General features: G+C 43.6%; 1 protein-coding gene across 1 annotated transcript; it reads left to right on the forward strand.

Moving 5' to 3' along the window:
• The first annotated feature begins 18032 nt into the window (after positions 1–18032).
• Positions 18033–19226, forward strand: LOC123165468 (2-hydroxy-palmitic acid dioxygenase MPO1). The gene is made up of 3 exons (XM_044583119.1): positions 18033–18567; positions 18670–18738; positions 18900–19226. Exons 1-3 carry the CDS (start codon positions 18181–18183, stop codon positions 19014–19016), a joined length of 573 nt encoding a protein of 190 aa, XP_044439054.1. The 5' UTR covers positions 18033–18180; the 3' UTR covers positions 19017–19226.
• Positions 19227–22746: the final 3520 nt, after the last annotated feature.

Here is a 22746-nt window from a genome sequence, read left to right on the forward strand (position 1 = left end):
ATAGCATACGTGTCATCACAATAATCATCATAAATAGGAGGCATGCTTTCATCATAATAAATTTTCTCATCAAAACTTGGGGGACAAAAAATATCATCTTCATCAAACATAGCATCCCCAAGCTTGTGGCTTTGCATATCATTAGCATCATGGGTATTCAAAGAATTCATACTAACAACATTGAAATCATGCTCATCATTCACATATTTTATGCCAAGCATTCTATGTAATTCTTCTTCTAGTACTTGAGAACAATTTCCTTCCCATCATTCTCACGAAAGTTATTAAAAAGATGAAGGGTATGAGGCAAACTCAATTCCATTTTTTTGTCGTTTTCTTTTATAAACTAAACTAGTGATAAAACAAGAAACTAAAAGATTCAATTGCAAGATCTAAAGATATACCTTCAAGCACTAACCTCCCCGACAACGGCTCTAGAAACTGCTTGATGTCTACTACACAACCTTCTTCTTGTAGACGTTGTTGGGCCTCCAAGTGCAGAGGTTTGTAGGACAGTAGCAAATTTCCCTCAAGTGAATGACCTAAGGTTTATCAATCCGTGGGAGGCATAGGATGAAGATGGTCTCTCTCATGCAACCCTGCAACCAAATAACAAAGAGTCTCTTGTGTCCCCAACACACCCAATACAATGGTAAATTGTATAGGTGCACTAGTTCGGCGAAGAGATGGTGATACAAGTGCAATATGGATGGTAGATATAGGTTTTTATAATCTGAAAATATAAAAACAGCAAGGTAGTAAGTGGTAAAACTAAGCGTAAACGGTATTGCAATGCTAGGAAACAAGGCCTAGGGTTCATACTTTCACTAGTGCAAGTTCTCTCAACAATAATAGCATAATTGGATCATATAACTATCCCTCAACATGCAACAAGAGTCACTCCAAAGTCACTAATAGCGGAGAACAAACGAAGAGATTATGGTAGGGTACGAAACCACCTCAAAGTTATTCTTTCCGACCAATCCATTGGGCTATTCCTATAAGTGTCACAAACAGCCCTAGAGTTCGTAGTAAAATAACACCTTAAGACACACATCAACCAAAACCCTAATGTCACCTAGATACTCCAATGTCACCTCAAGTATCCATGGGTATGATTATATGATATGCATCACACAATCTTAGATTCATCTATTCAACCAACACATAGAACCTCAAAGAGTGCCCCAAAGTTTCTACCGGAGAGTCAAGATGAAAACATGTGCCAACCCCTATGCATAGGTTCATGGGTGGAACCCGCAAGTTGATCACCAAAACATACATCAAGTGAATCAATAGAATAACCCATTGTCACCACGGTTATCCCACGCAAGACATACATCAAGTGTTCTCAAATCATTAAAGACCCAATCCGATAAGATAACTTCAAAGGGGAAAACTCAATCCATTACAAGAGAGTAGAGGGGGAGAAACATCATAAGATCCAACTATAATAGCAAAGCTCGCGATACATCAAGATCGTGCCAAATCAAGAACACGAGAGAGAGAGAGAGAGAGAGAGAGAGAGAGAGAGATCAAACACATAGCTACTGGTACATACCCTCAGCCCCGAGGGTGAACTACTCCCTCCTCGTCATGGAGAGCGCCGGGATGATGAAGATGGCCACCGGTGAGGGATCCCCCCTCCGGCAGGGTGCCGGAACAGGGTCCCGATTGGTTTTTGGTGGCTACAGAGGCTTGCGGCGGCGGAACTCCCGATCTATTCTGTTCTCTGATGGTTTTAGGGTATAATTGTATATATAGGAGGAAGAAATACGTCAGGGGAGCCACGAGGGGCCCACGAGGGTGGAGGGCGCCCAGGGGGTGGGCGCGCCCCCCTGCCTCGTGCCTTCCTCGTTGATTCCCTGACGTGCACTCCAAGTCCCCTGGATTGCTTCCGTTCCAGAAATAACTTTCCCGAAGGTTTCATTCCGTTTGGACTCCGTTTGATATTCCTTTTCTGTGAAACACTGAAACAAGGGAAAAACAGAAACTGGCACTGGGCTCTGGGTTAATAGGTTAGTCCCAAAAATAATATAAAAGTGTTTAATAAAGCCCATAAACATCCAAAACAGATAATATAATAGCATGGAACAATCAAAAATTATATATACGTTGGAGACGTATCATCTAGCTCCCCGTCTCCGTGGGAAAAGAGGAAGCAAGGGGAAGCGTGCACCAGCTCGTGGGGTAAGTATGATAAGTGGGCCGACACATATAGGCCCCTTCCATCGGTTTTAGGAAGCATCTAGAAGATTTCTGTTCATTTTTCTTTTATAGTTTTTTACCGGTTACTTTTAATTTGGGTTGTTTCCTATTTTTTTATCTTTTTTATTCCTCAAAAATAACCACGAACATTTTCTAAAATTGGAAACTTTTTTGTATTCACAATCTTCTTTTAATTCATGAATGTTTTTATAAATTTGAGAACTTTTCTTGAATTCAACAAAAATTCAGAAGTACAAAAAAGCTGGCACGGTTTTCCCTATTTTTACAGCAAACTAACAAAAAAATTTAGACAATAGAGCAAACTAAGATGCAACAGTATAACACGACGAAAAAAACCCAGCGAATAGCCTGCCGTAGCGAGCGAGAGGGGACCAACTTCAGGGTGAGATTAATGGGCCGCATCCTATGGGTGACCCCTATGCGGTTGGGCTTTCAAACCTTTTATTCATGCATGTATTAGGAAAATTATGAAATTACTCTAAAAAATAAAAATTATGAAACGCGAATGTTTATAGAGAGATGAAACGCTGATTTATCATAACTAGCAAAAGAGCCCGTGCGTTGCAACTGGAGAGAAAAATAACACACGCTCTTAACCCAACAACCATCACTCAAGACCATAATAGGTCCGTCTCCTTTATTTTAGCGAGGCATCACATTTGTGTTGCCTCTTATCCTCTTTCTCACCCTCGCCGGCGATGGCCTCAGCGTTCACACAAACCAAAACGTGTTTGAATGTGATTAATCCTAAGGCGTCTCTCCTCCCTCTCCCTCTCGCTTTCTCTCACTCTCGCGATGAGAAATCTGTTGTCTTCCTCTGCGAGGTTTTTCAGAGGTATGCATGGGTAGTTATCAATGTTTTCTTTTCCCTGTATGGTTTTAGTGGGTATTTATTTGCAATCCGGATCGTCGTACGAAAGAAAAATGGATCGTGCACTATAGATTATAAATCTGCTTCCAAAATAAAATAATATTTAAAAATATTTAACATGTAAAAATAATATCATATTCAGATTCTACACATTTTCTAATCAAAATTCATATATAACATGTTAAAACCGGAGTTCCGGTTTAAAAGATACGGATAATTTAAAAGAGTATTTGTTTGACTTAAATATCTTCCACAATAATATTTAAAATATTTAACAGTTAAAAATAACACCATATTCATATTCTACATATTTTTTAATCAAATTTCATATATAGTATGTTAAAATCGGAGTTAACGTTTAAAAAATATGGATAATTTAGGAAAACATTTGTTTGACTTAAATATGATCCGCGGATGAATTACCTAAAAGGTCAGGGGGTTTTCGAAAAATACAAAATAACGGTTCGGGCTGTGATTTAAGTCCAGATTGCGGGTTAATTTCAAGAAAACGCAGGGATTTTTTTTGCAAAAAGGTGCGACGGACGGGCAGAAGCAGTTCATGGTTTATTATTATGTAGAGATTAGCATTTGCCACGGATCGTTTGTGCTGCTATTTTTTAAACGGGTGACGTGTTAAAATTAGAATACAGATGTATGATTTATTTTCTTTCGTTGCAACGAACGGGTATAATTTCTAGTGTAATACTATCATAGCAAATGCGAAAGCCAATAGTGTCACGGAAAGTATATTTAGATGACTCATGCCCCCCTACCAAGCAGTCAGCTTGGCAAGCTACCGACAAAAAAATACAATCAATGATGACTGCTGCCCTTTTTTTAACAAAAAGCAAAGGACTACGAATCAAGCAAGAAAGAGATCGTGAGAATCTCCGCAAAAGGAGAAAACAAATCGCGCGATGTTTGCCTGTCAGTGCTTTCCGCTGATGATTGAATCATGCGATATCTCGTCATTTTGTTTTTCATTATCATTATCCCCGGACGGCCAGGCGGCTCATGCGCCTCCCCTTTTTTGCAGAAAGTCTGCCGAAGAGTTCGTTTGAGCCCAGAGCCCAACAGTGGCAAAATTTCGTGTTTTGACCCTTTTGTTAAACAAAATCGAGATCCGACCCCAGTTTGAAAGTTTTTCGAGATTTGACCATTTCCCCTACCGCCACGAGGCACGGCGGTAGGATCATATAGCCTACCGCCGAGACCTGCGGAGGTAGCAAACTTGTCCACGTCAGCAACGATAACGGCCTCCGTGCCCCCTCCGTCACACCCTACCGCCGCTCCTCCCGGCGGTAGGATGTCTGAACCTACCGCCGGAGTCTCTGGCGGTAGGGTGTGGACATATATAAACCGTGGGCTGGCCGCCCCCACCCCCTTCTCCCCCTCCCCCACCCAGCCGCCCCCACCACGAAGAACAGAGCAGTTGCTCCAACTCGCCCTCTCTCATCCCCTCCACTCCCCCCCTCCAATCTTCTTCATTTCTTGACGGATTTTGCGGATCGAGATGGCCCCGAAGAAACAAAAGTAAGCTCTTTCAATTCCTCCAATAAGTTTTAATCAAACACCTTTCGATTCGTCGCATTATTCGATTCAAATCACTCCTATTTGAAAAAAATTAACCCTAGGATTGATTTAGGTTGATTCTAGATGTTATATTGTGTTAGATATGAACTATATTGAATAGTTGGTATGGTTGTGTTAAGATGAACCCTAGTTCATATTGATTTGAATGGTTTTTTATATGATGGATGTTGGAGTATTTGTTATGATAGATGATGCATGTTCCTATGCTATGATGCAAGTATTGGATGTAGTGTATGATGAATATTGGAGATGAATATTTGATATATTTGTTATATGTAGTGTATGAATCCTCAAGATGAACCCTAGTTCATTTTTTTGTTTTTTAACAAAAAATGAGATGATGCATGTTGGATGTTGTTGGAGAAATATGTGTTATGATGCATTAGAACCATGGTGATTGCATCTTCATAAAAGCATTTTATTTAGTTCTTGATATATGTATTGTATTTAGTTCATGTTCATGATAATCTTGATATATGATTATTCAAAGATTGAACTCATAGGTTCTGTTGGATGTGATTAATTTTTGTTATGCATCGATATGTTTCGTAGTTAATGTTGAACCCTAGTTCATGTTGAAAAATCTTTTGATATGCTTATGCAATTCTTTTAGGAGGCCACCTCTTGCGGACGACATCGGCACGAAGTACACAATGCTTGACCCTAGGTTCGACAAGCGTCACCGTGCCCGTTTCATTGAGAATGGAGTGGTAATTACCATTTTAAACCATCGAATTGATGAAAAAAGTTGCTAACTATTATGTCCATGCTAATTATGCTTTGGTTATTGATTTTCACAGATGTTGCCGCCACTGCGGATGAGGGCTCACAAGACGACGGTTAAGATGGAGTACGATGATCGGTACGCATCGTTCTTCAGGAGAGCCCGACTATTGGGTTTCGTCCTGCAGTTCAAGCGTAAGCCGCCGACGCTCGTTCACTCAGCTCTCACGGCTTTGATCGACCGGTGGCGGCCAGAGACGCACATCTTTCATCTTCCATGTGGGGAGATGACCGTGACCCTTGAGGATTGGGCGATGATTACGGCACTACCGCTCGAGGGTCGTGCTCTCACAGGAAGAGTGGAGAGGGCGAACTGGCACGAGAGGGTTGTCAGCCTCATCGGCGACCCCCCCCCCCCCCCCGCTAAGAGCAACCAAACTTCCGGCATACTGTTGTAAAGGCTCCTTGAGCACCGGAGCAAGTGCCCGGAAGATGCCAGGCCCTACCCGTGGTACATTCTCACGGAGGTAGTGTTTCCGGACTGCTCCGGGAACTCTGCCCTATGGATGTATCTCAACTTCCTAAAGGACTGGGATGCGGGGTATAGCTGGGGGCCGCCGAACTCGCCTACCTATACCGTTCGGTAAGTGAGTATCACTTTCTTTCAAATATCAGACGTGTGCTGCTTTACATTTTGACATCTTATCATCTGAACATGGTTTGTAGCTTGACGACGCGACCCAGAGAGCGGAAGTCACGTTCGGTATGTGTGGATGTGTATGGGCCCTCTCCATTTGGATGTGGGAGCGAATCCCGGTGGGCCATCCGGAGAAGCTACGCTCGCGTGCATGGACGGACTATGGCCAAGATGACGAAGATGATCGGAACCCGACCGTCGCATACGCTTGGGACGTGGTGCGTGTCTACACGGGCGAATCGAAGGCCTTGTACAAGGTCTTCAGCAACGAGCTTGATGCTCTCACGCCTTTCCAGGTATAAGAACTACATTTTCACTTGAGCTTACCATTGTTTCGATAACACTTTCACTTGAGCCTAACATTGTTTGGTTATAGGTTACTTGGCGGCCGTATAGTGATGATCGAGAGTGGGGGTTCGAGCTGAACAGCATGTGCAAGCAGGACCGGCTTCTCTTCCGGTGCATCGTGCCCATGATTTGTGTCTATGCCGTGGAGTACCACTTGCCACAGCGCGTTGCCGCACAATTTGGTAAGGCGCAACACACACCACCAGCCGGCCACGATACCGGTGGCTACGACCTACACCTGTGAGTACCACAAGCCGTCCTCATCGATTCTAAGTTCTTGTTTTGATGCTTTACATTCATAAAAGAAGGGTGTTTTACATTCTTTCTTATGCATTGCAGGATGAGCAGGCAGAAGAATCAATCAATCACGGATTGGGAAGCCGAACATGCGAGATACGTGAAGGATGGAACGAGGGGAAAGGACGCAAAGACACGGAGAGGAGAGTGATTGACTGGGACGAGTATGAGGATCACATGCTGTGGTACGATGATGGCATCAAGCATCGTCTGCGTCTGAGGCCCTAGTGGACGACAGCAGATGCCGAAGACCTGTTTGATGACGCCTCAGAGAATGAAGCCTACAACGAGAGCATCAGACAGGTTCAAGGAGGGTTTATGGAGTACGGACCCCTCATGAACAGAGTGGTATGTTGTTTTTACCTCTTTTGAACCGACGGTTGGATGAAATCAGCTTTTTGTGCTACTGACTCATTTTATTACTTTGCAGTCTTCGGAACTGAACAAAATCATTTTTCATGCCTCTGATGCACTTAGTGTTGTCCCTGGGACTCGAGCTAGTGAGAACAAGTTGAGGGAAACGGTGAAGGTAATACGGAGTTCATTTTCGTTATCATTGGACATTCGAGAAGTTCATATTGTTTCGTTATCATTGCAGAAATACGTCAACAAAGCACGCCGGCTTGGGTGCCTACAAACACCGAGGATGTTTTTCCTCCTGCACCGATGCGTAGCCTCGCTTCATCGAGCCATGTAGCCTCGTCGTCTAGGGCGGTTCAAGGTGACGAGGAGGAGAGTGACGATGATGATGATGCAGAGGAAGATGAAGAAGAGGGCGCAGAAGAAGAACATGGTGAGGAAGAGGAAGAGGACAATGAGGAGGAGGAGTACGATGATGACGATGGACCTCCAGCAACTCAGCCAACCCAGCGTGAGAAGAGGAATGTGCCGAAGAAGGATTGGAAGAGTCCATCCCTGTTTCAGAAAGCACGTCCTACGGCCCGCAAGAAGACGGCGGCCGAGAAGTGATCCAAGGATAACGAGGACCGAAAGTCGGAGAGGGGAAGGAAGGACTGAAGTTGCTGCCGTGTCGTTGAACTAAAAACTTGCATATTTGCTTCGTGAACCATATGAATTTGCTCGTGAAACTTTTTGGTTAATTTGCTATGTATAACTTGGTGAAAACCTTTATGGATGTCTATTTGCTATGTATCGAACCTACCTTATTTATAGATTTGTGGTGTGTGCATCATATATCATACATTGTGTGCTTCATATGTCATACATATGCTGTTTAAATGCTGTCTGCCAAAAATTGAAGACAAAAGAAGTTAGAAGGTGCAAAAAATGCACACTGGGCCACCCTACCGCCACACACTAAGGCGGTAGGTCTGTACATCCTACCACCATCAGACCCGATGGTAGGATGCCTACCCCCACGCCCCCTTCTGTGACCAAAAAATCGAGCAGTGCAGCGGTAGGGTTGCACACCCTACCGCCAGGGTGCTTGGCGGTAGGATCCTACCGCCTAGGGCCTCGGCGGTAGGGTGTGCAACCCTACCGCTGCGCTGCTCGATTTTTTGGTCACAGAAGGGGGCGTGGGGGGAGGCATCCTACCGCCGGGTCTGATGGCGGTAGGGTGTGGTCTCCTACCGCCGCGCCCTATGGCGGTAGGGTTTGGGCATTTATAAACCCAACCGCCCGCCCACCCCACCCCAACCCCTAATCCCCACCCACCCAGCCGCCTTCTTCTTCCTCTCGCCCATTTTCTCATCTCCTCCACTTCCCCACTCCGATCTTCTTCGTTGATTCACGGATTTTGCGGATCGAGATGGCTACGGAAAGAGGAAGGTAAGCTCCTCCAATCCCCTAATTAGTTTGAGTCAAATCAATCCGCTTTCTTATAGCCATATGAGGAACCCTCTCTAGTTGATATGATGAACCCTAGAACCTAGATGATTGCAGTGTGATGAACCTAATTGATGAACCCTAGGTTTAGTCTTTCTTATAGCCATACGAGGAACCCTCTCTAGTTGATATGATGAACCCTAGAACCTAGATGAACCCTAGAACCTAGACGAACCCTAGGTTTAGTCTTTCTTATAGCCATATGAGGAACCCTCTCTAGTTGATATGATGAACCCTAGAACCTAGATGAACCCTAGGTTTAGTCTTTCTTATAGCCATATGTGATGATTTATTGTGTGAATATTGTAGATATTTGTTTTGCTATATATCTCCATTGATTTAGGTGGAATCTACCTATATCTGATGAATGCTTGCATTAGAACAAATATTGATGTTTAATTAACTTTATCCAATCAATGCTTATATAAGGAAAATGGCGCCGCCACCACCACTTGATGAGGATGATGACTATGAAGACCCACTTGAGGAAGCCATCTGTGCTCAAAGAGTGAGGCTGAGCGATCAGGAGGTGTGCAACCTATGGGACAACTTTCTGCCACGTGCTGACTTGGTCGGGGTGCCATTCGTGACCCGTCTGACAAGTACCATGATCGATCGACATGTCATGGTATGTTATTAGTGTAGAATCCAAGGAACTGTTAATAGTTTAGATAATCCATACTTATTAATTGATATGTTTTTCTTATTCAGAAATTGCCAAAGAGCCTATCTGAGAGTTGTGGCATCGAGGCTGATGAAGAAGGCTATGCTGGAATACGCCTTACCGCAAGGGGCTCTGTCACTACTTGTGCGTACGGCGTGGACACGGACGGTCGCACACACTTAAGCTCGGTTGGGTGGAAGAGCTTCCTCGTTGACAAGAATCTTCATGTTAGACAGGCCATCCTAATTACTATCAGGAACACCAACCGTCAAGGCTTGAAGATGATGATCGTCATCGATATCATCTAGAACTATATATGCGTGTGGCTGCTGATGATCGTCATGTTTGATTGCTACCTATGGATGAAACCTTTTATGTGGTCAATGACCGTTGAACTTGTTAAACTTCTTATGTTGGCTTCGTGAAACTATTTGGATGTGATCAAACTATGTTATGTGATCAAACTATGTTATTTGGTACTTGTTTCTTAGTCCGTAATGGCAAAACTATTTGGATGTGATCAAACTACGTTATGTGATCAAACTATTTGGAGGTGATCAAACTTCTTATGTCTATGAAATTGTGCTTATTGTTTCTTATGTCTATGGCAAAAAAATGAAGACAAAATCAAAGCAGTTAACTTCATGCCACTATGATAACCTTCCGCCAGGGCTCTCGGCGGTAGGTTTGTGCTGACTACCGTCGTGGCCTATGGCGGTAGGTCCGTAAGCAGCCGTTAACGGCTTAACGGTCGTCAGCCACACCTACCGCCAGAACCTGCGGCGGTAGACTGTGCAACCCTACCGCCTGAAGGCCTGGCGGTAGCAAAAGGGTCAGATCTCGAAAAACTTTCAAACTAGGGTCAGATCTCGATTTTGTTTGACAAAAGGGTCAAAACACGAAATTTTGCCCCCAATAGTCGCCAAACTCTGCCTGTCGCCCTTTTTTGCAGAAAGTCTGCCGAAGAGTTCGTTTTAGCGAAACTTCACACGCTATCGGGTGACCTGGCAACATGGGATCGGCTGCACTTTGGCAGCGTTCGCAGAGAAATCGCAGAATTGAAAAAGGAGCTACAGGTGTGGCGTGAACTCCCAGGAAGATCCGATCCATCGCGACAAGAGACAAAAATATGTGACCGCCTGGTTGAACTGTTTCACCGCGAAGAAATCTTATGGAGGCAACGAGCTAGGATAGACTGGATCATGCATGGCGACAAAAATACCTATTTCTTCCATATGAGAGCGAGCAAGCGACGGCGGAAAAAACAGATCAAGTCACTGCAGTGTGCTGATGGTAGGGTAACGGAGAACGTGCCAGAGATGGAAACTATGACGACCACCTTTTATAAGGATCTGTACACGACAGAAGGGGTGGGGGATATGGCACAGGTACTAGAAACAGTACCATGCAAGGTCACGCAGGCAATGAATGCTACGTTAAATGCACCGTACAACGCGGAAGAAGTTAAAACTGCCCTCTTTCAAATGTTTCCCACCAAGGCACCGGGACCAGACGGCTTCCCTGCTCACTTCTTTCAGCGGCACTGGGAGACATGTGGAGATGAAATCACTAAAGTCGTGCTTAAAATTGTTGAAGGAACCGAATCTGCTGAGTGCATCAATGAGACAGTCTTGGTGTTGATCCCCAAGGTAAAAAATCCAACTCTTTTGAGCCAGTTCCGTCCAATCAGTTTATGTGACATTCTCTATAAAATTGCATCCAAAGTGATCTCTAACCGGCTGAAAGTGATACTACCTGACATTATCTCTGAGGAACAATCTGCTTTTGTTCCTGGTAGACTTATTACTGACAACATCATCACAGCCTACGAGTGCCTACACTTTATGAAGAGAAATAAAGCTAAGAAGCATCAGTCATTCTCCCTGAAGCTAGATATGATGAAGGCATATTATAGGGTGGAGTGGCCATATTTGAGAGCAATAATGGTAAAGCTGGGGTTCACTGAGAGATGGGTGGACATAGTTATGGGACTGGTCACCACAGTTAAGTTTTCTTTTATGTTCAATGGGAAGAGATTGGAGGAGTTTGAACCGTCAAGAGGTATCAGACAAGGGGACCCAATATCCCCGTACTTGTTCTTGCTAGCAGCAGAGGGCCTGTCGTGCCTATTGAAATCAAAAAGTGAGTCATCCAATTTGGGCGGTGTACAAGTGGCTCCTACGGCGCCACCAGTTAGCCACCTTTTATTCGCTGATGACAGCCTGCTGTTTTGTAAGGCAAATAGTGCGGGAGCTAATGAGGTGAACCTAGTACTGAACACATACTGCCAAGCATCAGGTCAGCGAGTGAACTTTGCAAAATCATCAATCTTCTTTAGCAAGGGAGTGCCAGAAGCTACCAGGAATGAAATAAAAGGCTTACTCAATGTACCCAACGAAACACTAAACAAGAAGTATCTAGGGATGCCATTAGATATTGGGAGTTCAAAGAATGGGGCATTTAAATACCTCAAAGAGCGTCTGTGGAGCAAGGTGCATGGCTGGGTGGAGAACACTATGGCAACGGCAAGCAAGGAGGTCCTAATCAAATCTGTTGCTCAGGCCATACCGATGTTTTCCATGTCTTGTTTTAAACTTCCAAGGGGTTTATGCGAACATCTCAACATGCTCATTAGAAGGTTCTGGTGGAGAAGCAAAGAAGGCAAAAGGAAGCCTCATTGGGTATCGTGGAAAAGCATGACGCAGTCGAAGGGAATGGGTGGCCTAGCGTTTAAAGATTTTGAACTGTTCAACATGTCTATGTTGGCATGACAGGCCTGGAGACTACTACAAGCACCAGATTCCCTTAGTGCTCGCTTATTCAAGAGCATATATTTCCCTGATTCGACCATTCTTGAGGCGACTTTGGGCAACCATCCTAGTCAGATATGGCGAGCCATCATCAAAGGCAGGGACACACTCAAGCAAGGGCTTATCCGCCGAATCGGTAATGGTCAATCTACTCGTATTTGGGAGGACCCGTGGCTGCCAAGAGACGAGATGTTACGGCCATATGGGAGCATTCACCCTAATCCACCGATCATGGTTTAGGAACTCATCGACCATACAAGTGCTTTGTGGAATAGTCAGCTAATTAACCAAGTTTTTATGCCCATGGATGCAAGGATTATTATGGGGATCCCGGTGTGCACTCGTAACCTCCATGATTTCTGGAGCTGGAATTTTGAAACAAGTGGAAATTTTACTGTCAAATCTGCTTATCGCATGCTTGTAGCGAAAAGACAGCGCCGGGAGGCATGGCTTGAGGGCACGGCTGGAACCTCAAACACTGTAGCCGAGGAGGGAGCATGGAAAACTCTGTGGAAGACCCAGTTTCCGGCAAAGGTTAGGATGTTCCTCTGGCGCTTATCAAGGCACTCTCTTCCCACGGAGGATATCAGGGCTCATCGACACATGGCTGATAACGCTCAATGCGGATTATGCGGCTCTCCTGACTCATGGAGACATTCTCTGGTAAACTGCACTAGCTCGAGATGTGTGTGGGCGCTAGTTGATGAGGAGCTAGCACAAAGCCTGGTGTCAAATACGGAACCCAACGCCAAGCAGTGGCTCTTCACCTTCATGCAGTCACTGGCTCATGATCAGTTTGTACTGCTTGCAGTCACACTCTGGGCGATATGGACTGCGCGGCGCAAGGCTATTCATGAAGGAATTTTTCAATCACCTCAAGCAACTAATTCCTTTGTCAGGCGATTCATTGATGAACTCAACATGATTACTGTGAGAAGCCCGACGAGGAATAGTGCAGCGCCAGCAATGGGGCAACGGGCTGTTCGGCCCAAGGCTCCCCATGCGGGTTTTGCTAAGATCCACGTAGATGCTGGAGTAAGAGCAAGGAAGGGTGGATCAGCAGCGGCAGTTTGCAGGGATGGGCAAGGTAACTACCTAGGCAGCTCCGCATTGGTGGTAGCTGGCCTAGAGGACCCTGCAATACTTGAGGCAGTTGCATGTAGAGAGGCTTTGGCGCTGGCGGTAGATCTTAATCTTCATAATTTCGTCATTGCATCCGACTCCAAGCAAACTGTGGCTGATATTTCATGTGGAGGCAAAGGAAGGAATGGTTCTATTATCCAGGAGATTAATGTTAGAGCAACTTTATTTCAGTGTAATTTTTCTTTTGAAGGTTGTGCTGCTAATGTCGAAGCACATAAACTAGTCAAATACTCACTTAGTCTCGGCCCGGGGCGCCACCTCTGGTTAGGCCAACCCCATGATCCGAGTTGTATCCCACCCATTGTGGTCTTTGATAAATAAAATTTGGCTTTCCCCTCAAAAAAAACCTGATGATGGTGATGATTCCCCACATGATTAGACGTGCCATTTGCTTAGCACGTGGCCGTAAAGTATACAGAAAAAAAGTACACTGCTGGTTTAAGTACACTGTGCATCCCGAGAGCTTCTTTTTTCTGAGGCAATCCAGATAGCTTACAGAGACCTCCTCTTCGACGCCTTATGCGCCCGTTCACTTAGCCGACGCTCGTGCAGCAGCCTTGCGTGGGCCGGCCCAGCTAGCGCGCTCACACCTTCCCTTTTTTGAACGTTCGCTCATTCCCTTCATGCATGTTTCGTTCGTTTTTCTTCTTTTGCTATTCGTCCCTTCATTCACAAAACTGAAAAACACATGGATCTGAAGAATTATGAATTTGAAAAACAGTTCATGAATTTGAAAAAAAATCATCAATTATAAAAAAAGTTCATCAATTTTGAACACAAAAATTGAAAAAGTTCTTCGGATTTGAAAAAAGTCCATGAGATTGAAAAAAAGTTCATCGGATTTCAAAAAAAATCATAGGATTTGAAAAAAGTTCATTGGATTTGAAAAAAGTTCACCAAATTTGCAAAAAACTTCACTAAATTTGAAAAAAGTTGACTGAATTTGAAAAGGTTCATTGGATTTGAAAAAAAAGTTCATCGAATTTGAAAAACAGTTCATCAAATTTTAGAAAAGTTCATCGAAGTTGAAAAATAGTTCATGAAATTCGGTGAACTTTTTCATTCCAATAGAACAAATAAAAGAAAAAGAAAAAAAGAAGGAAGAAAAAGAAAAAAAGAAAAGAAAGAACAAAAGAGGTAAGAAAATGTACTTGACCGCGGAACGTCGAGTGGCGGGGTGGTTATCATGTGGCACACTGAACCGCTATAGCCTGTTGCACGGGGTGCGCCCTGTACCATTAACACTGTATTTGGTGCAGAGGGCGCCAAATAGGATTTGTCTAGCTTCTATCTGGCGCTTCAGGCGCCCGAAATTGGAGATGTCGATCGTGCTCACTCGACCTGGGCTTAGTTGCTCGGTTGTTTGCATGGGGCTTCCCTCGATTGCTTTGTAGGATAATTCGGTCTCGTAAGTCAAAAACCAAAAACAGCTACAGGTTCAGCAAACAAAAACAAATTCTGGATTTTTAACAGATTTAGCCAAATTCATACATTAAAAAAATCCCAAATTTTGAAAAAAGTTCAGGAATTTGGGATTATGTTGGGAAGTTAAAAAATTGTGTATTTAACAAATGTTCTTGAATTTGAAAAGAGTTGACGCATTAAGAAAAAGTTCAAGAATATGGAAAAAAGATCAAAATTCAAAAAAGTTCATGAATTCTATGAATTTTTCACAAACTTGAAAATACATAAATTTAAAAAAAATTAACATATTTATAAAAAGGTTAATGAATTTGAATAGATTTGAAAAGGCTCACAAATTTGAAATAAATTTAGGGATTTGAGGATTCAAAATTTTCATAGGTCTAAAAAATTTGACTGGTATTAAAAAAGTTTGAGCATCGTTCTTACATGGGTCTGGCGCCATCATTTTACGAAACGTGTGTGGGCACTATGTACCATTCACGAAGTAAACCGCGCTTAAGGTGCCAAATAGGATACACTGTGCATGCCAAGATACTCAAAGTGCATTACCCACATTTTCTTTGGGTGTTGGTGTGCATGGGCGCCAAAGCTATACGTCACCCATACTGATTACCCCAAGGCCAGCCTTGCTTGCTGCTCTTGGGTCGGCCCCGAAAGGGATACGTTGAAGAATAGTTTTGCATTATTGTGTTTTGTTTTTTTTACGTGTTTTACTGGTTTTCTTTCTTCCTTCCTTGCTCTTCTTTGTTTCCTTCTCAGTTTTAGTGGTTTATTTGGTTTTCTTCTTTATTTTCCAACACATGTCTACAACTTTTATACGATTGCACATTTTTCATATACATTAGGAACATTTTGGTTTACACATTTAACATTTTCTAAATACTTGCTAACATTTTTGCAAATATATGTTTTCATTTCCACTATTTTCGTACAAATTGGACAATTTTGTATACATCCAAGAATTTTTTATATACGTTCAGAATTTTTCTAAATGACTTAACATTTTTAAAACTTTTTTTGAAGATTTTTTAAACACATGTTAACATTTTCTTATGATGTGATTAATTTTCTTTGAACCATGTGATCTTTTCATTACATTTAATAAATATGTTTGTTAATAAAATGTCGCAAGCATTTTGTTTGAAATGCGCGAACATCTTTCTAAATGTAAGGTACATTTTTTAATTTTACGAATACATTGTTTGAATGCCTGGTACATGTTACTGAAATGCGTGAACATTTTTGAAATGCTCATACATTTTATTTAAAAAAAATTCAGGTAATGATATTTCTTGAATGGTAGAAATATTTTCAAAAGGTTGAGCCAACATGTTTTACACAATATTTACATTTTTAATGTGCAATAAACACTTTTTAAAAGAATAACTTAATTATTTTCTCATAATATATCAATTTTTTCTTTTCAAAATATAAACTAAACTAAAAAAATTAATGTGCAATGTTAGTGGGACGTCAGCGTGATGAGACCACGAGGTGACTGGGCCGGTGCGGTATCGGGTGCGAAGCAACTGTCGGGCGCGCCTATGTCTTGCTTGAAGCGTGATACTAGGGCCTCTCGCTTCAGAAAGAAGCCCGATTAGCCCGCCCACCGCGGATACAGGCCTTCAGTGCTTTTTTCGTCCATTTTTGTTTCTACAATATTTTGTTCCTTGTTTTGTTTTACTATTTCATTTTTGCTTGTATCTCGAATATTCTGAAAACATCTATTTTAGAAGTTACTATATGTATAAGAGTTGAGAAACGTTAATCATGCATTTAAAATATTAAATATGCATAGAAAAATGTTTCTGATGCATACATAAAACGTACAATGCGTATGGAAAATAGTAGAAATCTAATTTTCATTTTTTAACGTTAATCATGCATTTCAAAAATGTTAAAAGCGCATAGAAAAATGTTTTCGATGTATAAAAAATGTACAATGTACGTGGAAAAAATTAGGCATAAAATAATATGAATTTTAAAAATATTATTAAATTGTTCGGAGAATATTAAATGTGTATATAAAATGTTTGTGATGTATTAAAAACATGGAATGAAAAAGTAGACATAAAAAATATTAATCATGTATTTGAAAAATGTTAAACGCGTATATATATATATAATGTTTTTGATGTATACAAAAAAGTATAATGTTTATGGAAAAATAGATATTAAAAAGTATATGTTTTATGAATTGTTAATCATGTATTTACAAATGTTAAAGGCGTATATGAAAAACGTTCTTAGTGTATACAAAAAAATTACACCATGTATGTAAAAAGTAGACACAAAACATATAAGTTTTCAAAATGTTAATCACGTATTTAAAAGATGTTAAACATGCATATACAAAATGTTCCTGATGTATACGAAAATGTAAAATGAAAACAAAGAAAATCAATAAGAAAACAAGAAAGGAACACGAATAGACAAAGGAAACAAAGAAACGAGACCAAAAATCCTAGTAAGAATGGAAAATAAACAAAGAAAGAAGAAGCCGGTAGACACTGTGAAGAAGTGAATGAAAAAAGATGAAAGAAAACAATGAAAAGAAAAATGAAACCGATAGATTAAAAAATGGAAAGGACCCGTACGTAGAACGAACGAGGGCGGTCGCGCTAACGAGCCGGCCAATATGCACGAGCCCTTTAGGCAAGATGGATGCTAAGATCAGTAGTCTAGGGGGTTTGACTATTGTCAAACACCTAGGGCCTCAGTGACAAGAGGCTCGGCGGTAGAAGGCAGGGCCACATTCGGGTGTTCGCGGATGAGTAGCCGGAGATGAGGGGAAAGGAGAAGATTGGACGCCAAAAATGGGTCCGCGGCGGAGGGAAGGGCAAGCAAAAGAGACATGTATATGATAACACGAGGGCTCGGGCGAGAGAAAATTTTCCTTGCACCAAAAAATAAGAATATAGAGGGCATTGTAAAATCCCTCCCCTTTCCTCTAAATCGAAAGGTTGTATTGTTATGTTTTTTAGGTGTCACTTTTTAGAAACTAGCGATGGGGGTGCTATAGGGACCCCATAATAGTGGTGAAGTCTTTATCTTGATATTTTTTGTAAGTTTTTTCTTTTGAGGGTCGATATTTTTGTAAGTGAGGGGTATACCGCGGAAGAATGACCGCACAAATGAATTGGATGGGGAGAGGGGAGGGCTGGGTGGGAGGCCTGGACACGTCAGCATTAATCACCCCTGCCAACAGACTGATGCAGCCATGAATGCTAATGTAGTGTGAAGAGCAAATCTTTTCCGTGGTCGGCGTAACTAATTAAACCGATAGCGATGCATCTGGACGAGGGTTCACACGATCGAGATTCAGATGAACCCGGTGCAGTTCGGCATATACAGTCAATAATAAATTAGGATCATATATGCGCGTACGCTTCATGAGTCCTCTAAAAGGAAGTCGAGCATCTCTAGGCAGCCAACCGCTCACTTTTATCAGAAAAGGTTCTTCGCCCCACTGCTGGTGTTGGTGTCCTCGGAAGATCCTCGATTTACTTTGAGCTCCAGGTCGTCGTCGTCCATGGAGGAGGCCAAGAAGAAGCCGCGCGGCGTGCTGGACCTGGAGGCGCAGTTCGCCTTCTTCCGGTCGCAGCACCGCCACCCTGTCAACGCCGCCGCGCACGCGCTGCTCGCGGGTCCCATCCTCTTCGGCAACCTGCTCATCCTCTACTTCCTGCCCCTGCCCTCCCCGCTCGACCCGGCCCTCGCGCTCTCCCTCGCCTACGCCGCCGCCTACCTCGCCGTCGACCGCCGCGCCGGTGCCCTCGCCGCGCTCCTCCTCCTCGGCGCCTGGGCCGCCAGCCGCGCCCTCGCCGCCCGCCTCGGCTTCGCGCTCGCGTGGAAGCTCGTGCTGGCCACGGAGCTCTTCTGCTGGACCTGGCAGTTCCTCGGCCATGGACACTTCGAGGTAACGTCCGATTTGATCCCTGAACCTCCGCCACGTTCCTGGTCACAGGCGACCTGACATCAATCTCTGATTTTTGCTTGCTGAATCTGCTTGTTCTTGCAGAAGAAAGGGCCAACGGTGAGTGAGCTTCCGGCGGTGTTCCTGATGGAGCCATTCCTCATTCTGCTGCAGGTAAACGTCATTTAATCCTTTGAATATTCAAGATAAACACAAATCATGTGCGCATACATATGAATGTAGCAAAGATGGCATAATCAATCTACTAGAGATTGAATGGACATGCAGTTATTACCAACAGTACTAAGTAGCAGCCGTTGGCCTTGTGTGCACAGATACTCAACAAGCTGTTTGGCTACGAGCCATACCCTGGATTCAGCAAGAACGTGGATAAGAAGATGGAGGCTGATCTCAGGGAGAGCAGAGAGCTCGAGCAGAGGAAGATCAACTAATTGGATATGCTCAGGTTGATTCATATATAAGTAGCAAAGTGTGTGTGCCTACCATTTCTGATGTTTATGCATGCTGTCTTAGATATTTGTAGAATAAAATGAACAGCCGAACTTTCTGTACACGATATGATATTGCGTTATTGAAGCTTCTTCTCCCGGTCGCCGGGAAGAAGATGCGTCCTGGCTGCAGGTTTGCAGCTCCAGATTTCACTCGCTGAATACTCTGCTAGACATTCAATCAAGCACCTCGTGGGCAAGCGTAGCTGCAACTGTATCTGGCTCGAGACATCCTTCTCTGAATGCTCTGCTAGAGCCGGTGGTGTCTTGCCAAACCAGCAGACGCACGAATGGGCCAGCCGGCCTCGGACTGAAGATATTGCCCCTGACTATACTGGCCATGGGAAACCCGGCCCGCCCGACCCGACCCGGCCTTTTTTATCTACAGCCGGACCTGGGCCTAAATTTTGAGCCCAAAGACGGGGCCGAGCTTGGGCTTGGCATATTTGCGTTTTAGGAGAGGCCTGGCCCAAGGCCCAACGGGCTTTCCCTCTGATGGGACGGGCCTGGGCCTGAAATCTAGGCCTGACAGCTAGCCCGGGCCGGGCCCAGGCCTAGGTTTTCTGCCACGGGCTTTGTTAGGCCCGACCCGACTTATGGCCAAGTATACCCCTGACGCTAACAGAACCTGAAGCAAACTGAAGAACAGAAATTTAACTCGATGGTTGTCGGAGACAATTCCGACAGATCCCTAAGTAAGGCTATTCGGAAAAGATAAATAGGCCGGATGGTAACAAGAGGCGACTCCTTACCTAGATTCGGGCTCTTGACTAGGGGCATACAAAGTATACAAGGTACACAACCGAGAGATTGTATGTTGTAATGTTTTCTAAGATGTCTCTATCGACTAGATATTGGGGCCCTAGAGTTACAAGAGTCCGCTATGTCGGTGAAAGAGAGTCCTCCGCGAACCTGACTTCCTTGTTTTGAATGCAACGCTTTTCGAATCTTCTTCCTAAAGGCCATGTGTGCCGGCATGAACATGATGGCCCAGGGCAGACCTACAATCGGACCTCAATCTAGCCATATACTCCCTCCGTTCGAAAAAACTTATCCCAATCTTGTCTCTTAAATAGATGTATCTAGCACTAATTTGACGTTAAATACATCCATTTAAGGAACAAGCATTTTCAGACGGAGGGAGTATATCCGTCCGGTACCCATATACCCTGCCCATATGCGTGAATGCGAGTATAGCATCCGTCACGGCAGTCAGGTCACTTTTTCGGTTGCTTCACGTACTCGTTCGGTTTGGTTGTTTTCTTTATCATTTTCTATTATTATTTTTCTTTTGGTTTCGTTTTTTTTTCTTCACCGGTTTTCTGTTTTTTCATAGTTTTTTTTGGCTCTTTCATGGTTTTTACCGGTTTATCTTATTTTGTTTCTTTCTTGGTTTTACTGTTTTTCACTTTTCTTTATTTTTGCCTTTGTTTTTATTGTTTGTTTATTTTTTATTGGTTTTTTCTTTTTTAGATTTTCTGTATACATCAAGAACACTTTATATATATATATATATATATAGACACACACACACGTTCAACATTTTCCAAATACATGGTCAATATTTTTGATGACTTATTTTTTTTATGTCTGCTTTTATAATACATATTGTACATTTTTTGTATAGACTAGGACCATCTTTTATAAACACGTTTCACATTTCGGAAATACATGATTAACATTTAAAACCATATATTTTTTGATGTCTACTTCTTTCATAAGGATTGTACGTTTTATGTATACAACAGAAATATTTTATATATGCGCATTTAAAATTTTCCAAATACATGATTAACATTCTTTAAAACATGCATATATTTTTTATGTCTATTTTTTCACATACATTGTACATCTTCTGTATACGTTAGGTACATTTTCTATACACACGTAACATTGTCCAAATACACGATTAACATTTTCAAAAACTTATTTTTCTATGTCTACTTCTTTCATATACATTGTACAGTTTTGTATACATTGGAAACATTTTATATATACACATTTAACTTTTTTGAATGCATTATGTAAAGTGTTTTTTGTAATATGTATATTTAGAATATTTGGAAGACAAAAAAAGTAAATAAAAAGAACAAAAAATGAAACAAAAAAATGTAAAAAAAAACAATTCAAAACACATACACTTTTGAGCCTTGTGGCCTCCCGCGCGCTGGGTCGGCCCAGTCTTGCGCTTCACGCGAGGCAGCCATATGTCTCCTATAACGAGACATAGGCGCACCCGCCAATATGTGGGAAGAATATGGGGACGCCAAGACGCGTCGGTCTTGTCGGATCCAACCCATGCTGGCCCATCTCGACCTCACAAATATGCATCCCTATCCGCATCTGAGGCCAAACCATAGCCACTCCATTTGCAGTCCGCTCAGCTCCGCCCACAAGCTCCTCTCCAGCTATCCCCGGCATGGTGGGCAACAGATCTAAGACCGCCAATTCTGGATCCGTCGTTTGGGACCTCATTTCATGGGGGGCAGTAGATCTAAGACCGCCAATTCCAGATCCGTCGAGTGGGACCTCATTTCATGGGGCACGAGGAGGAGTTAGTCGTTCGGTTGGCTCTCCTCCGGTCCCGAAGGAAACACCAGCTCCGCAGTTGGAGACGCTCTGGTTGGAATCCATTGCGTCCGCGCAAGTGGCACTTGGATCTGAAGGCGGCGGCGGCTCGAGGCGCTTGACCGCGGTGCAGCTAGATGCCGCAAGCATCAGGTGGAGGCACTGCCACACCCAACTGGACGACCCGAGTTGTCAGCACAACCCTTATGGTGGATCCTCATCCTCACGCATAGGTCTCGGATTCTGAGGTCAACACCACGAGACGACATGACCACAGATGCGCCGAGGACCGTGTGCCCGCTGGGCGAGCGAGAAGGTGCCGCAAGCCGCGAAGGCCAAGTCACACTCCACTTCGGACAAGACCGAGGATGCCCTCCGTGCTTGCATCCTCAGGAAGCGGTAAGCCCAGACAACGCGTGCCCTCGCGAAGGAGAAAACCCTGGCGGCTAGTGCCCTTGCCCGGTTGCCCCACAAAGAGGAGGAGGAGGCCGGTGAGGATCGAACAACTCCGGGAGTGAACAAATCCGGCTTCATCCATATTACGTTTTCGACCGCTGCTTCCGCGATGAAGACGACAATGGCAAAGGTGGCCATGGGTGAACTTTCTCCATAGCCATATAATTCATAGCTAGTACAACATGTCAATTTTTCTAATGGCATGTATGAACTCGGCAATGGTATGTATGTGTTGACCTAGATGAATTATGTGTATTATTTTAACGTTGCATGACATTATATGTATTTGAGGATTTGCAAACCAGGAAGACAGTGGTGAACACGGGCATTTCAGAAATGACCGGTCACAGTCCGCAGACGCGTCCATGCATGTTTAAGGCTCGCTCCGGTTGTAGATGCTCTTACTCCACTTAACCAAAGTGTCGACGTTCTGGGAACGGGGGTACCCAGACTTGCCTGCCTGCAGCCCACGGCGTGGCTCCATCGATGGCCTGGTACGGCCCAGCTTCGACATCAACAACTCAAGACCCTCGCGAGGGGCCAAGCCTAGCGAGGCAGACGACACCAAGAACTCCACAAGGGGCGGCCTCCTCAGGCTGGCTCCCGAGGAGCGGAGATCTCTATGCAAGGCTCACCTCGTGAGGTTCAG

The sequence above is a fragment of the Triticum aestivum genome, chromosome 7D, assembly GCF_018294505.1.
Source record: "Triticum aestivum cultivar Chinese Spring chromosome 7D, IWGSC CS RefSeq v2.1, whole genome shotgun sequence".
NCBI classification, from domain to species: domain Eukaryota; kingdom Viridiplantae; phylum Streptophyta; class Magnoliopsida; order Poales; family Poaceae; genus Triticum; species Triticum aestivum.

Excerpts from the sequence above, each read along its gene's own strand:
- LOC123165468 (XM_044583119.1), top strand. The coding sequence starts at position 18,181 with ATGGAGGAGGCCAAGAAGAAGCCGCGCGGCGTGCTGGACCTGGAGGCG. Across the intron at positions 18,568-18,669 it reads TCGGCCATGGACACTTCGAG|AAGAAAGGGCCAACGGTGAG; the intron begins GTAACGTCCGAT and ends TTGTTCTTGCAG. Across the intron at positions 18,739-18,899 it reads CATTCCTCATTCTGCTGCAG|ATACTCAACAAGCTGTTTGG; the intron begins GTAAACGTCATT and ends TTGTGTGCACAG.